This window comes from Strix aluco, chromosome 23 (assembly GCF_031877795.1).
Source record: "Strix aluco isolate bStrAlu1 chromosome 23, bStrAlu1.hap1, whole genome shotgun sequence".
In the NCBI taxonomy this organism is placed as follows: Eukaryota; Metazoa; Chordata; class Aves; order Strigiformes; family Strigidae; genus Strix; species Strix aluco.
In genome coordinates, this window is record NC_133953.1 from 2,517,350 (window position 1) to 2,533,833 (window position 16,484).

A 16,484-nucleotide genomic window follows, 5' to 3' on the forward strand; every position below is an offset into this window, starting at 1 on the left:
GGAAACGGGATGCAGGGTGGTGTAGAGGAAATGTCAATGTTTCTTCTTCAATGGCAGCTGTTGATCCATATTCTTAAAAGGGCTGTGGAGGGTTTTCTTAGGTGTCCAGCCTCTCCCTGACTCTTTTCTCGGTTCCTCATCTAAAAGTTTGAATTCTTTTGGTTTGTGTGTTAAAATTAATTTTTTAATGTAGTTAATTTTCTTGCATGTGTTTTATTTACAATCATGGCATTGTTTTCTGTTTAACATTATCTGTTTTAGCACGCAACAGTTCATATGCTTCGCAGCTAAGTTTTTGGGATCTGGGAGATGATAGCTTGTTTAAACAAAATCCAGCAGCCTTAGGGAGTGTTTGATGCAGTAATTGTGGATATGCAGCAAAGCACGATTTCAAGAACACATTTTGGAGGATAAAAACAAAACAGGAGGTGGATTTTTCTGCTGTGATCAGTCTTGGTGTGGTACCAGGCTGGTGTGACAGGGTCAGAAAGCAGTTGGATCCCTCCAGATTGGGTTACCCTTTTGCCAAAAAGAATTTGGGTCCTGTTCCATTTGGCATAAGTAGCAGGAAAGAAGAATGCTTGGAGCATTTCTGCCATCACTAGCTACTGAAAGTAGCTCCCAGAGGAGCTATTTGCTAAGCTGTTTGCTTAAGACACCTTCCAGAGTTAGTGGTCTGTAACAGGCTCTCTTGTTGCCTGCAAAATTTTATGCTTCTGAAACTCTGGGCCAGAATCTCTCTGCTCTCATTCTTGTGTTGTTGCTACTTTTTCAATTTATGTAACACCTAGAAGAGCTTCCATGTGTCTGCCATGCAGTTTCTTGTTAATCCATAAAATATCTTCCCTAACTTTTTCATCTTTTGCAACACCATGTCACCTCTGCAATTTATTTTGTGTATGTTCCATAGATACAGGTGAGCTGCTAGGTGGCAATGTTTGTACCTTGTTATTCACAGTGGACTATACGAAGTAGCTGTGTTACTGATAACTTCTGGAAGCTAGTGGAAATACATCTGTGTGTACCAGAACAGCTGTTCAGCAGAGCGCAATGATTTAGCATTGAAGGCTTTTGTTCTCAGTACTTGCTGCATTTGTGACTGTGTAGTAGCAGCATCCAAGCATCTGTGACAATGTCCTGTTTCCCTCTGGAACCTTGAGATGTTGGTTTTGTGGGAGAAAGATCTAATATTTAGCCAAAGTCCTAGTGAGGTAACGGCTAGGATAGAGTTTCTGTTCCCTTGCCTCGGGCTATTTTAACAGATGTATTTGTTCATCCATCCCCTTGCTGTAACTTGTAACTTGTCTTCTGGGCTTCCACTTTTAGTGCTCTGGCTCAAATATCCCTTTTCATGCAACTCTGGAAAGACTTAGCGAGGAAAGCCTAGAAAACTGCCATGAATACTGTAGAATTCTGTAAATTCATTGAAGACCGGAGTTGCCGTGTCATTCACTTTATGTATATCTGCGGCCTCGTGATTATCACTGATCATAAATATGTGCAGTGTCGATCAGAGAGCCCTGCCAGGAAAGTAAAGCTTCCATCCTTGCCAGGGCCTTCTTCAAGCCCTTACAAATCCACAACAGGTATCTCATGAGTTTCCTCTTTCCTGAGCAGGAGCATCCCTGAGAACTGCTGCAAGCGCTGGATCTGATCTATTTATTTATTTTTATCTTTGCTGAATTGCTGCTAATTCAGTGGCAAAGATTTTACACTGCTCTTAATTATGCATGGCAATGCTTGTACATCTTCAAAGGAGCAGGGCACATAAGTAACCATGTAAGCCAGTGAACGGCACTCGTTTTGTAATATGGGATGAGAAGGGAGGTGAGGAAGGAAAGCAGCTTCTCTCAGTATGGTCTGCGCCACAGTTCAAAGACATGACTACAGCTTGTGAGGGCACACGTGATCTGGTTTAGAACGAATTAGCTGTAGGAGTCATACCACAAATACTAGCCTGGCAACTGGTACTTTGGTGTCAGAAGCACAGTGCTCGGTCCCAGATGTGCCACAGTCCAGCTGTGCACCTCGAACCTGCTGCTACTTTTGAAAAGGGCCCAGGGCTGGGGAGTTTTGAGCCAGGTTGATAATGTCAGTGCAGCTTAGAATAGATCTGACCTCTGCTCTGTGCTGGACAGGTTTTGCCCTGGGGATGCTTCTGCAGTGCCCTGCTGCAAGTGCAGAATGGTAACTCCTCTCCCTCTGCTCCAGGCATGGTAGTAGCCTCTGTGAATATAGCACAGAACATGTCTTGAGGCCAAGAGGTTGCTCCTTGGACTTCAGTGACCTGATATCTTGTTGGCACCAGGACTGAACACGGAGGCCAATTTCTGTAATTGATGTGCAAGAAGATTTCATGGGAACGCAGGAGTATTTCCCAAACAGGCTGGTGTTCATGTGTACAGAGTCGGTTTAAAGACCTTCGTGGGCGAATTATTGAATTAATTCTAAGTGTTGTAAAATCTTCTGCTAAGATCCTGTTCCCACTGCTAACTGAACAGGTTTGAGCTGGGACTGTCTGAAGAGATCTGTGGGCAGGCTTGTAGAGTGTGTGTGGGGCTGAAAGAAGTAAAGCTAACAATTCAGTAAATGCTATCCTTTTCTTTGAGGCAGCCCTGAATTAGTAACGGACCTAGGTTAAGGAGCTGCCTTGCCAGGGGAGGTTTTCCTTTCATGTTGAGAAGCAAAGTAAAAGCCTTTAATCTGAAACATCAAGATCACTGGGCCTATCTAGCACTGTACACACAGGTCAGAGTTAATTTCAGTGCTGCCCTGCCCAAATTGTTAGCTTCTACTGGGCTAGAAAACCTCTCCCCAGAACTTGCTTGATTTTTTTAAAAAATTTTTTTATTCAGCCCAGCTGTTGAGAACAATTGTCTGTAAAAAGCTGTTGTATCACTTGCAGTAGCAATCACACTAGGAGCAGGGAATATGCAAAGCCTCTATCTAAATGCTAATATGTCTCTTTGGTCACAAAAAGGAAAAAAAAAAATAGAAAAAAATCTTGCTGTAGAAATGCAAGTTACTTGTATGGATAGTAGTTCTTATTCAAAGCCCTCTTTTATTATCTTTTGGTATAGAATAGTTTGTTGCGGTTAGCCACAGTGAACGGCTGAGAAGCTACACCTCTTCCAGCAAACACTCATATCACTTAATCTCCTTAGGTCCACGGATTATCTTTTTGACTTTCAGATAAGTTAGTTGTAGGCAAAAATTTTAGTGTTTAAAAAAAGCTGAGAATTATTTTTATAGTTCATTGAAAGAAGAGTTGTCTAGCTCCTAGCTAAAGGGAGTGCGTTAAACCCTTAAGTACTTGTCAGCTTTGAAGTCTGCTTAATTTGCTCTTCTCATGATAGTCACTTCTGTTGTGAGTATAGTATGGCTATAGGAGTAAACAAAAATCAGTGAGTTACATACTGCATGAAATAATATATTTATTGACAGGAAGGAACAATGAAACAATGTAAAACGTACCTACTAATGTCAATGCAATTAATGTATAACTGTTGTAGAATATACGTTACAAGTTAGTTCAGCTTTGAGTGTATTGAGTAAATTATATATACTAATAGCTTAAGGTTCCTGTCAGTTCACCTGAATGGTTTCCGTGTGACTGAAAACTTGATTAATATTGTATTCTTATACAATAGTTTTCTCCACTTTTTTAAAAGATATCCTGCAAGCAAATTCATTTTTCTTCACTGAGAGTGCTTATCGATGCACTTCTCTATTTGCTCACCACACCGCTTCGTTCTTGGTTTTGTATGTGATGCAGGATTTCTTGGTCAGTTTTCAGTGAAAATAAGGAGTCTTTAATTTCAGTGGGTGTTGGATCTGATCCTTAAAACGCGTGAATGGAAGCTGAGTAACCTAGATCCTCATTAATTCTCTTCAAATGAATAAAAAGTTCTGTGAGCACAGAGGTGAGTTAGAATGAAAACATGAAGGAAGAATGAGTGGTAATGGGGGGGGGGGGGGTAGAGAAAAATCATCAGAGAGGAAACTATTTGTATTTCCAAGTAAAACCTAGGATAAAAATGGAAAAAGAAAAGACTTCACATGATTAAAACACGAGGGACACCTATAGAATGGGGTGGATGAATATTCCATAGTGTTATCGAACTCATCATGTGAATAAGAAAAGTAATTTTTATTTTTTTTATAAAATACTTAAAATTTTTGAAGTATCATGTCTCATTCAGACTAGAGAAAGTCCAGAAGAGTACTATCCAGCTGTTCAGGGCATAAGAAACATAGGGTATGACCCAGATCCCAGTGGAATTAACTTAAACACTGTAATTTTTCAGTAAAACCTAATTCATGTTGTGCAACGTAGCTCTTGGAGCTTAACACTTAAGGATATCCAATAAGAGGAAAATAACCTTTTTTTACAAGAAGAAAATGCAAAGGGTTCATTAAAAAAATATTCCCCAAACATGCTGAGTACTTAATACTGGATCCTGCAATGGTTACACGTGAAAAATCTCCCATTTACTTCAACGGGAGATCCATATGTGAGGTGATTGCTGGATCAGTCACTCTGTAGGTTCTATAAATGTAGATTGCTCCGTATGTAGCAAACAGGGAAGTTTCATAGAAACCAGCTAATTCACAATCAGAAGTTAAAATAAAATGATACTAAGTCTGGGAAGAGAAGTTTGTTTGGGTTTTTTTTGACAATAATTATCTAATTTACAGGAATTCTACTGATTACTTAGATATTTGGCAGCACAGAAAAATTTAAGCTCCTTGTTATTCTTCTAATTTGCAAAATTGCTTAGTATAAAAATTATCCTTCTAATGTGTTGTTATATACTTAAATTTTATAAAGGTATATTCTTCTGTTAGATCACCCAGAGTGAAAGGAACTGATTCAAAATACATTCTGTCCCAGACTTCACCTACAATCCATTATTGTGGCAAATTCTGATTGCATAAATAAAGAGCTCAATTTTTGTTGAAAAAACATGCTCAGTAACAGTGTGTGGGTATGTTTTTATTTTGGAGGGATTTTTTTTTTTCTAGTAAGACTGCCTTAAAGCGTGACAAATTCAGTGCTAGACTGCAGAAAGTGTTAAATATAGCCCATCAGATTCTGAGTTCCCGTAGCTCGTGTTTAAAAGTACATATGGCCTGAGATTTTCAGCACATCTGAAGGTTTAGTTTGGACTGTAGAGACTAAACCTGCACTGGTACCCACAAGATTAGACTCTGAATGGCTAAGGGTTTTTTTCTTAAGCTAGGCACCTGCTTTAAAAAATTGTCAAAGCTTCAGAATGTAGAACACCTGCAACTCACATGGACTTCAAAAGAGAAGTACAAGTGCTCAGCTTTGAGAAAACTGAGACCTATTCATTGACTGGAGTGTTTAACACTGAATGCCTAATACTGTTGAACCCTGGTTTGAGAGTTTTCCCATTTATTAGTTTACTCTTTAATTCTGTGTACTGAGGAGATATTTTCAACAGGCAGTTCAAGCTGTAATACATTTGAAGACTTTTACTGTCTGTTCTGTCTATTCTTCAGCAACAGTTGCAGCACGTGGACCATCAGATGCAGATAATAAGCCTTATCAGCATTTCCCTGGAAGGCAATAAACCAACAAATATTCAGCTCAGTCTACATGCTCAGTGTTCCTTCTAATGCCATATATTGCCCTATTCTCTACTTGGTTTTGGATGAGTAAGGAGCTTAGCAAGCAGAAGAGATTCTGTGCAGAACTCCCAAGTCTATTATAAGTTGCTGGGCATCTCTTCCATCAGTTCCATGTGAACTGATGATTAATTGTCATCTAATAATGCAGGGAAGGCACTGGGGCTAGCTGCTACGTTACAGCTGTTGAGTTACAAAGACCCCACCTAGGCAAAATCAGTTTCCTACCACAAAATACCTTTAAGAATTATGTCAAACAGGTCTGAAGATGACACGGGAAAAAGTTCAGAGAAGTTATCTGGTGATGAGGGACTGGGCATTCTTCTCGGAGCATCCAGCAAACTGTAACTCTATGGAGATGAAGAAACCAAACAGTGAATTTCCAGCATTAACAGTGATGCAGGCTTTGTGGCAAGGACTTGTACTGGTTTTGACATGCGAAGCCTAGATTCTTCCCCTTGCCATAAGATTGGAGAGGGTAGCATGTTTAATAGTTCAGTCTGTAATAAGATGGGTTGAAATAATTTTCTTTTACTGTGTATTATCTCCTACAGAACATAACGGTTAAGATGGTTCCTAAATGACTTGAAATGTAGCTTTAAGTCTGTATTTCTAATCGAATCCTTATTATACTATTGCTTTCTGTACATGCACACTGGTGGGAGCTCTGATCTGACTGAGTCAACAAAGATCCTAAAAAAGGTAAAAGGACTGTAACTTTTAAGAACTGAATATTTACTTAATCTTGGACAAGAATACTGGAATCTATGGCAGATACTGCCTTATTTCAATAGGGCAGAATTTCACCTTGGAAACTTAGTTCACTGTTAATCACTCAAGCTTCTGCTTTCTGATGTTTGTGGCTTGTCACCACAAATTTAGCCAGAGATGCTGATACCCGCTGGATAATCTGGTTACGTTTTGGCTGAGTAGTGCAGTTTTTGGGTAGTTTTGTTGTTGAATGTGTGTGCAAAGGAACAGAGAAAATGAGCTCTTTTAAGAAGCTGCTGAAGGTAACTGAATATAGTGGCAGTACTTGGGCCTGTAGCATTCCTTTATCAGCAGAGGAAGAATTCTCCTGATGTTGCCTCTACCTGGCTTGGTGTGCTGTAAAATGTTGGAAATGAAGGCATTGTTGCTAGGAGGAGTTTGGATTGGGGACAGCATACTGCTCACACCTGCACACAACTGGACTGCTTTAAGTTATAGCAAATATAGCAGTCCTAGAGCTGGGATGGGACCAAGTGTGATCAGAGCTTGTGCAGTGCTTTTTCCCTGAAAAGGGGATTTTCTGCCCTATGCAAGACAGGGCAAGGCTGGGAGCATCAGCTACTGTGATTACAAGATGATAGAGCTTGTATTACTGCATTTAGTTTCTTGGGTATGAACGCTAGAGCCTGTGTAAAAGTAGCTACAGATAGTTACCTCTTGAAGAATGTTCTGTCCCTTAGGTTTATGAGTCTGAAGCAAACACATAAGTTCCGTGTTTTCCTCAATTTTTAAACAGGTAGTGGTAATTTGATGTGAATTTAGTACCTGTGAAAGACAGTGAAACCTGTGATTGCAAAAGAATAAGAAAACCTAAGGCCACAGTAAACAGCCTGCTGCCGGTCCTCACCTGCAACTCAGGCTTTCCTCCCATTTGTAATAAGCAGTTAATTCCCTCAAGAATTTGATCTTTGCGTAGTCTGAGAAACCTTCCCATGTCAGTATTGATGTCAGTCTTTTGAGATTCTGTAACTAAGACAGTGTGGGCAAGAGCAGCACAGTGTAGCGGTGTTAAACCTGAACAGAACCACAGAAAAGTCAAATAAATCCAGTGCTTGAACACCTCGCTGGAGTAAACCATCCCACACCTGGCTAATCGGAAGGGGGTGCCCTGTTAATACTGATTGGCTCTTCTCCCAGAACTTTTAATTTTAAACATGATATTGAACGTTCTTTGGCCTAGATAAAATCTGTAGTCTGAAACTTCTGGAGTGTACACTAAGCATCGATGTGGTTAGGCTTTTTCTCTTACCGTAATGGTCAGTCAGATTCACTTCCACATACACGCCATTGTTTTTGCAGTTTCTCAAAACCTGAAATGAAGATGATTGAGATAAGCCCTGATTTTTAACACTGCCAAAATACCCCCTCCTCCCCCAACTCCATCTTGCTTTAACCACATCAGACCAAAGCTAATTTTCAGGTATAGAAAAACCCTTGTTTATTTTAAACAAAAGAACATGCGTTTTATCTTGGCTCTGATGCGTCTTCGTACAACATAAATGACCAACTTACCTCTAAAACTCTCAAATAGCCGTTCTCTGCACACAGATGGAGCGGAGTTTTCCCAAAACTGTCCTGTTCGTTGACATTAGCTCCTAGGGATATCAGGTCACTCACCATCAGATGTTGGTTCTTCTCTGCAGCAAGATGTAATGCAGTCTAAGAAGAGAAGAATGCATTTCACAATGAGCTTCTCCCAAACATAGTTTTTAAAAAAAACAGTGGTTGTTAGAGAGTGAGGTGGGGAGTTGGGACTCTGGATTCTGTTCCCAGTTGTGCTAATACTTGCTGTATACAGATCACTTCCTTCGTGTTTTCCCCTCTTTGCGAGGACAGTAGCCCCACATTGTCCAAAAGGATGCTTAGTGCTTGGCTGGGGTTTGAAAGATGTTTGTATGTGATAGACAATTACCCTATTCTTGGCAAGCTAGCATCCTACCCGTTTCTCTGCATCCTTCTCATTGATCTTATTTAGGGATGCAAATCTCTGTGCAAGTGCGTAAGTCAGAGCTCTTCTTCCCTGAGCAACAGCCTTGTGCAGCAGTCTGGAATAGAACAGAGTTTTAAACAATTAGAAGATAAAGCAGTAGTTAAAATACTCGAAAGTAGCAGTGAGAATTATTTTAAAGCATGAAGTGTTAAGGGTCACAAATACTGAAGTCTTGTGATATTTAAGCATTTAGTCTCTATGTTAATAACAGAGTTGCTGATTTTGCCAGGATTTCTTAGTCCTCCCTTCTTGCTATTATGCCATTCCTCTCCTCTCCAAGAACTACTCCATGATTCCTTTTTGCTAACAATCTCTATTCCCTCCTCCTTTTTTAAAGTGTCCTTCAATACAGGGAAAAGAGTATAAGATAACTAAAAATTGAAAGAATAGAAACCCTCCTCTTACACTTAAAAGAAGTATTTCCAAACTGTAGTTCAGTCCCGTGAAGGAAGAGGAGAGCTCGATTCCTTCTGTGTATTCAGTCCTGCTGAACTACTCAAAATAGTACCAGTGTTTCTCCTAAATTTCAGCCTTAAAAAGACTTTTTTTTTCTTGTAAATTTGTGCATGTCTTCCTTTACTCCTGGAGGAAGAATTAATTGATTGATTTTACTTATTTCCCCCTTGTCTTGTAACATGATATCCTTGAAGATGTCTAACTCTGACACTGTGATTTCTGGGGGTCTGATTTGGGGTTGTTTTGGTGTGGGTTTCTGACATGGTAACTAATATCGTTCACCATTCGTTAGAACTCGGAGTTAACCAATTTGGTGTGTAGTGCTGCCTTCATATGTTCTTTTGAGCATGTAATCTGATGTTTAAATACTTGTTCATAGAGGTAAGAGAAACTGTTGCTTGTGAATTTTACACAAACATGGTAGTAAAGATGTCTTAATTTCTTAATTGCGATTGATTTTGTTCCCATGTGAGAATTTTTTTTCTGTATTGCTTAAAAAACATGCAGGAAATATGGAAGCTGGGTGGCTTATTGTAACTCAGTTACAGTTACGTTGTTGCTGAAAAGTGAAGTCTGTAACTTTATTATTGCACTGAAAATCATTATTCTGAATGGAACATGGTACTGCACAGAGGAGGACAGTGCTGTGCTTGGCGTTCCCTGCATGGGTTGTAAATACCTTAAGTTGGGAACAGGATTGTTTATATCAACAGGAATTAATCTCTTTCCCGTCAAGACTAGGACACTTTATAAGTTATGTCATGCTTTCTGTCAATCTGATTTGATACCAGCTTCCCCAAACTAGCTGAACTGTATAGAATCTAATAAGATATTTTAATTTTTTTAATAAACAGTTATTTTCTCTATACAAGTGCTATTCTAGGGAAAATGGGATCAGTAAAACCCTTGCTTTCATTTAATTTCTAATAAAACAGCCACTCCCAGTTCTTTGGAAGTCTATGCTCTAGACTAGCAGCGTATGTATGTTTTGGTGTAATCCTCCCACCCATTTTTATTACCAGCTAATAATACAAGTAATTATCCTGAGAGTGTCTGCAGCATGGAAAAGATCCTTTTTGCATATCTTTTTTTTCTTCAGTAGCAATTACTTGATTTGCTTGACTTTAATTTTTTTTGTGAATACCCACATATACAACTCAGTTTTAAATATTTTTAACACTGAATTTGTCCTGATGTCAGCTGTAGTTTGGCAATACTACTGCAAATATGGAAACTTTCTATTTTTACCATCTGCTTAAAACTGTGCGTACTGAGGCAAGTTTGAGTTTCCCATTGAGCAAGGAAGCCTTTGCTTACAGGTGTGCCCAAAACTAGCAGCTGAAGTTAGAGCAAAGCCTCAGGACAAGTGATGCCCCAGGAAATAGAAATCAATATATTTCAACAGAAAAATTGGAGACCTGTTGCCATTTTCATCAGGTGCCAGCAGTTTGTCTGCTGGGATATTTCTCAGTAAACTTTCTTCCCTGTGTAGCTGGAACTGGAAGAAAGAGATGGCAGAGAGATCCTGCTGTGTGAAAGAAATTGGGGTCGACTTCAAAGGTCGCCCAGTGTCTGGAGAACTTGTGTTAGCTTCCAGAAGCCCCTCTGAACAGCCTCCTGATGGGTTAAAGTGTGGAGATGTGTTCTGTGAAGAATGCCTCGGGAAATCTTTCTGGGTACTTGTACATGCATCCTGTATCCACCAGCTGCTCTCCTTCTCGCTTGTCCTTGAGAATATTCCTGGTGCGCTGGACTCCTGCATGTTTTTCTGAGCATGATGAAAAGAAGTCTCTACCTCTCCCCGCAATACTGAGTTGAAATCTTTAAAGCAGCAGTACGAACGCAACTTGGTTAAGCTGTGGCGTCTTTCCTGCAGGCCACCAGCTGCCTGCTTGCTTCCTCCAGTTTCCCACCAAGAAGCTTGCAGATCTGTGGAGAAGCCCTGCCAAGAGCCATCTGGCACAGAACGCAGAGACTCCTTCTTCAACTGGCTTTTGTTCAAATCTTCCTGCAGTACCTCCACCAGGATATCAAGGTCCTCTAAGCCTTTTAGTGTTTGCCCAACGTTCTGCTTGCTCTGAAACAGCAACAAAAATGGGGAGGGCGGAAGATGGGGGAGGGAAATCAGACATGAAGTGTCCTGTTCTCACTCAGTGATATAACATGAAATACGCCTGAGGAGGCTGGCAGCACGGAGTTGAAGGTGTTATGCATACCTGTCTAAGTTGTTTCTCTGTATAAGGGTGAACTCTTCTCTTCTCTGTTGGAAAGAAAGGTAGAAACAAGCTATTCTGAGTTGAGGGGGGAAGTGGTGGTAAAACACATGCAGAAGACAGTCTTGTCAGAAATTTTGTCCCAGATAACAGATAGATAAGACGTACATGGTGGTGATGCAGAGCTGTCCTGCTCCTGTAATTTAAAGGGAGCTAGGAACCAGCGTGGGTCACTGACTGTGGGTGAGAAGTGGTCCAGCTCTTTGGGTGCCTAACAGCGATGATCCTACTAGAAAAGGAGGCTCTGTTACCAAGAGAGGAGTTTCCTAACCTGTTTTTCCTGAGGATCCTTTGGTTACCGTCTTCATTAATGAGGCTTCCTGAGGAGACAAAAACACCCAACTCAATTTGAGATGCTTGCACGTAAGAGAAGATGAAACAGTGGTAAATATTGTAACGTGAACAAAGTAAATTGTGTCCTGCGCTATGCACTTTGCACAGAGAGAATGCAGGTGAATAAATTTCCATGAGTGGGTCATTCATGACAGCCTTACAAAGATCTTTAAAACAGACCAGGTATCTGGGAGTCTACCAGTTTCTTGGGCTGTTTTTGCAGGCTGTTCAGAAATCTGGGTTGCTAGAGCAATATTGTTATTGGTTCTTGGGCCATCTTTGGCTTGATTGCATGATGCATAGTATCCAGAGCACAAATGGGTCCTTGCTGTCACTGTCTTAGAAATGTTTCTAGCACAGGCCCTCAGCCTGTTTAAAACTTGGTGTACTCTCCACCTTCATCAAAAGCATTAATTTGGTGGGTGGAAGAGGCAGCAGCTGTAGGTGTAACCTCTCCAGAACACTGGCAGAGTGGGAGTGTGATGTGTGTGCACCAGGATGCTCCACCTCTGGGAACAACCTTTCTAAACTCAGGAAGAGTCCTCACCTTGCTGTGAGCTGGGTCCAGACCTTTGGAAAGCCGAATTTTTCTCAGTAATTCCCGTACTGGCATCTTTACTCTCACGCCCATGTAGCGCTTCTGAGGGGGATCAGAGCTAAGTCCAGAGTCTGGAAAAATCATAACATGATGTTTAAAGAAACCATAATTCTCTGAGCTATTATAGAATAGTGGGAGTATGAGGTCACCCTGAGAGATGGTCTGTGATTCTGATGTTCATCATCAGTTGTGGGAAATTTCCACGTCACCCTAGCTGTTCCTTAGCTCTGGCCTACTTCCTGCTTAACAATGAATTTAATGCATTGCTTCTCAGGCTATAACAGATTGTGGTGCCTCACAAAGGGAATTCTTTTCTTAAGAAGCAAAACAGCAGCAAACCCTAAGGCTGGCTTTGGGATCTTCAGTCTGAGGGCATAAGCAGAGAGCTGAGTTAACCTGCAAATTACCACTTGAAGGCTGTTGTCAAATTTTTAGTGTGCAGGGATGGTTTGAGTTTTGAGTGAAGGAAGAGGAGAGACTGTCCCAAGTGTAAATATGCCACTGAAGCTGGAAAGAAGACAATAGGGGCAGGGTAGCAATGCAGAAGGAAATTTGGATGGATGGTTGGGAAGAAGGAGGAAAATAAGTTGGATGTTTCTGACTTAGAGCTTTCAGTGGTGAAGAAATAAACATACTGTCTTGAGACTTGGCCTTTGACAGTTTTTCTTGGTGCCCTTCAGCTCAGGGGTGCCGTACTGCCTTAGAGCACATGATTGTTTTTGGGGAATATGTCAACACTGTTCAGATTACTGCCCCTCTTACTCATGTTCTAAATTTCATCTGTTGCAGTAAATCTGTCTTTGCAGTTTCCTGTCCTGTGGTTTGTCATGTTGGTATCGGTGGAAAAATAAGGAACAGAATTGTTTCAGAAACGAGATAGTGATGCTATGTCCAATGTCTTTCTCCAATGGTTCTTGGTGTGTTTGGAAGTCAATGTGGTGTGATTCAAAGGGAAGCAATGATTTTCTGTAGTGAAATGAAATAGTTATTTGAGAATATATATAGTTGTCCAAACAAGCTTGTCTTCGTCAAAACAAGCTGCTCTGTAATTGTTTTGTGTTAGGTCTTCTTGCATCTTGTACTTGAATCCCCAAACTTGAAAGGCTTGCCTGGATTAGGAGTTTAAATGCATGGCTTTTGAAATACCTTTTATGTAACACTGTGCCCCCCCTCCCCGCCCCCAGCCTTGAGAATTATTGTCTTTGTATAGAATGCATTCAGTAACAGCTATAGACGTTACAAAACGATAGCTTTTTTGCATTAGCTCAGGGTCTTCCCAATTGGCTAGCATGTAAAATGCACCATATAGAAGGCCACTGTTCCAAAGAAGCCTGAGTGCTGGGAGTCAGAGTGTGGGCTACTGAGAATAAGGAGTCATCCAGCAGCAATACTTGCTGGAGCAGAGAGAAGCTTCTCTTCCTAGCGCAGCTCATGGCATGAGGAATGAAAGCAACAGTTGTGATTAAAACACACTTATGATTAAACAACACGGCAGCCTATGATGAAAAAGGTGTATTCAGCTTGGGCAAGCAGTTCCTATTACAGGAGCAGTCAGCGTGAAGTAAAACATGAGGTGTCAGTACCAATATTCCTCCCTGACCAAAGTCTGTGTGTGCTCTCTGGCAGCTGCTGGAGTCTGGCTGGCTGAGCCCTGTGGAGGAGAAATGCAGGAGCTCAACATGCGGGAAGGGTGCGCCTCCCCAAACTTGGGATGTCTCAAAGTAGGCAATATTGGCATGGAAACCAGCCACACAAGATGTGGTTTCTAGCTGTGTGATATTGTTTCGCTTCCCTGCTTCAGGCAGTGAGCGACTGACACCCCTTCAGCAGGAGGATGTTGAATCCTGAGTGGCAAATAGTACATTTTGAATATATAGTGAATTGCCATTTTGTGCCAAGATTTCTGGCAATGCTGAATGTTTAACCTCTCACTGAATAATTAAAACACTGGGACCTCGAAAAACATAGCTTATTTCTCGGACGGCTCTAGAAATGGGAAAGATTCCTTTTTTAGACTGGTGTTTTGATGATGAATTATTTACTCTTTGTAGAGTATTTTAAAGGCCTCTCTGAAAAGCTTTATAAAAAACCAATGTTGCTAATGTATGATTATCTTTCAAGCTATTTTCCAATAAAATTGCTGTATGACGGATCAGATTACATGCCCAGATGTATCCTTGAAACTGAAGAACTTGGCAAAGGCAATGATTCACCAAACACACTTTCATGTGACTTCGTAATGTTAATAACTCAGAAGGTCGTATCTAGTACCCTGCTGTTAGAATCAGAACCGAACTTGCAATTCAGAGTGTAAATGAGCAGCAAAATGCTGGAGAGAGACAGAAATGATAGAATACTGAGCATCCTTTACAAAACAGAGTAATTTCTGACTTCAGCAGCAGATCACAACAAAATAAAACCAGAACATGAGTAGAAGGATGTGCCGTACATCTTCAATATTATTGCCACAGAAGCTCAATATGTGCTACTGTTAGCACAGCTCTCTGTTAGCACAAGAGGAGTTGCAAGTCAGTGTAATTTATCACTTTGCAAAAGCAGCAAAATAGTATTGCATAAAATAGAAAATATGAATAAAGATTTGATCTTACCAGCGGGAGCAGACATCTCTCGAGGCTTACGTGAAGGAGGGTAGATCTTGGGACTTGCAACATTAAATTCAGTTAATCCAGAGTCTGGCAACGATGGGCTCTGTTGGAAATAGCTTTTGGGACTGGCAGTTTCTCCAGGCAGTGGAGATCCCTGGCCTGGACTATAGCCACAGATTTCATTTTCACTGTTTTGATTGACCAGTAGTTCAGGACTCATGCAGGCTGTTTGCAACATTACCACTGTGTGTGTAGAAAAAGATGGGAGGAAAAAAGCTTCAGTTGTGTTTAAAAAAAAGAAAAAAATCAATCCAGTTTCACATTGAGAACATGGTAATTGTATTTAACTCTCCAATGTAATTAGCCACTATGAACTGGGTCCAGCTTCCCTCTTCTTTTTTAGCAGCAAGTTATAGGGGTGGCAGAACACAGCCGGCCTGGGAATCCCAGCAGTCACTGGAAACAGCTTTTGAGAGTTTCTTGGCTGCAATTCTCCCTTGCTCTTTATACTCAGGTATGGCTTGAAGGACGTCAGCCTGGGAAGGCTCCACCCTCTTTCCTAACAATCTGCAGCAGATGATGAAGAAATTACTTTTCCCGAGAAGAGATTGAGTACAAGTTGAAAAATATTTTTCCTTAGATATGGAATAGAAAAATTAAACTTTGGTTACTGCAAATGGCATGATTAGGGAAAAGCAGCCTCTGAATTAGACTAGTTAACAGGATTATGTGAACAAGCAACTAATTCTGAAGTAAATGTTTTGTGAATTCTTTTCTCAAAAAAAAGGTCAGTTTTTCCAAGGCCGTGTAGAAGGACCTATTGACCACAACCTCCATGAAGCAAAAATAAATAGTCTTCCCTTAAACACAAAATTTCAGCTAAGGAAAGACATCCACGATCTGCACAGCTTTGAATCTGTGAAGAGAGAGAAGTGCTATGTGCTCCATTTATTGTTTCTGTTTGTGTGGGGGTTTGGGGTTTGTTTTTTTTAGCAAGGAAGGATTCTTAAATGTTGTGACAGGTGCAACTATTAAAACTCAATAGGATTAAGACTCTGTTTGGATGGGTACGCCTTATAGGAAGTCTATTTCCTTGTCAAAATGAGACCTCGGTACCAGGTTTAAACTTCATTCTCACATCCCTGGGAAGTACAGTCCTCCTTGTGGGCTATGTCATTTCAACTTAATAAGCAGATATTTCTCCCAAATAGCTATTTTGAAAAAAGTCTACAATGCTTATCAAATGCAGCAGCTTCCTTAGCTGTGCCTTGGAAAGCATTCCAGCTTTACTCCCAAGCAGTATTATCTTGTCTATCAGTCTGAGCAGAAAGCAGCCAGACTTTCTGAAGCAAGTTAAAAGAGCAATGTTACATATGTGTTTTAGTTTAAACTGGATAATGACTCCTCTCTATGGACCTGCACAACGCTCTGTCTCCCCCTTTCTCTGAACTGAGCGTAATAACTCCAGTCTCAGGAATGTTGAAAGAATTATTTAAGTATTGATCAAAGCCGGGAGATTTGACGCCTGTAGAACAAGATAGAGTGAGGAACCAGTCTGTATTGAGGTAGCACTGGGAGGGCTGTTACCTGGCTCCCTACCCCACAGATTCTATATCTAGTAACGTTACTGCATTTGGATCTGAAAAACATGAATGCACAGGGGAGAGGCATGGCTGATGCATCCACATTTTTGCACGGCTGCCCATGATTTCAGCTAACAAGGACAAGGCAGTGCTCTTTTATTCCTGCAAAATCCATAGGGCTCTGTAGGTCGTGTTCTGGGACTAAGGGCATGTGGTGAGCCA

General features: G+C 40.8%; 1 protein-coding gene across 1 annotated transcript; it reads right to left on the reverse strand.

The window, feature by feature from the left end:
- Positions 1-1,000: 1,000 nt before the first annotated feature.
- On the reverse strand, positions 1,001-14,917 carry LOC141933828 (uncharacterized). Its single transcript, XM_074848895.1, has 12 exons — positions 14,683-14,917; positions 12,023-12,144; positions 11,414-11,462; positions 11,086-11,129; positions 10,288-10,946; positions 8,363-8,468; positions 7,936-8,082; positions 7,673-7,733; positions 7,271-7,437; positions 7,078-7,188; positions 5,891-6,002; positions 1,001-1,203 (listed from the first exon to the last, which is right to left on the reverse strand). Exons 1-12 carry the CDS (start codon positions 14,915-14,917, stop codon positions 1,001-1,003), a joined length of 2,016 nt encoding a protein of 671 aa, XP_074704996.1.
- Between the last annotated feature and the right edge of the window lie 1,567 nt (positions 14,918-16,484).

Excerpts from the sequence above, each read along its gene's own strand:
- LOC141933828 (XM_074848895.1), bottom strand. The coding sequence starts at position 14,917 with ATGTTGCAAACAGCCTGCATGAGTCCTGAACTACTGGTCAATCAAAAC. Across the intron at positions 8,469-10,287 it reads CCTGATGAAAATGGCAACAG|ACTGCTGCACAAGGCTGTTG; the intron begins GTCTCCAATTTT and ends GTTCTATTCCAG. Across the intron at positions 8,083-8,362 it reads AGAAGGATGCAGAGAAACGG|ACTGCATTACATCTTGCTGC; the intron begins GTAGGATGCTAG and ends TTCTCTTCTTAG.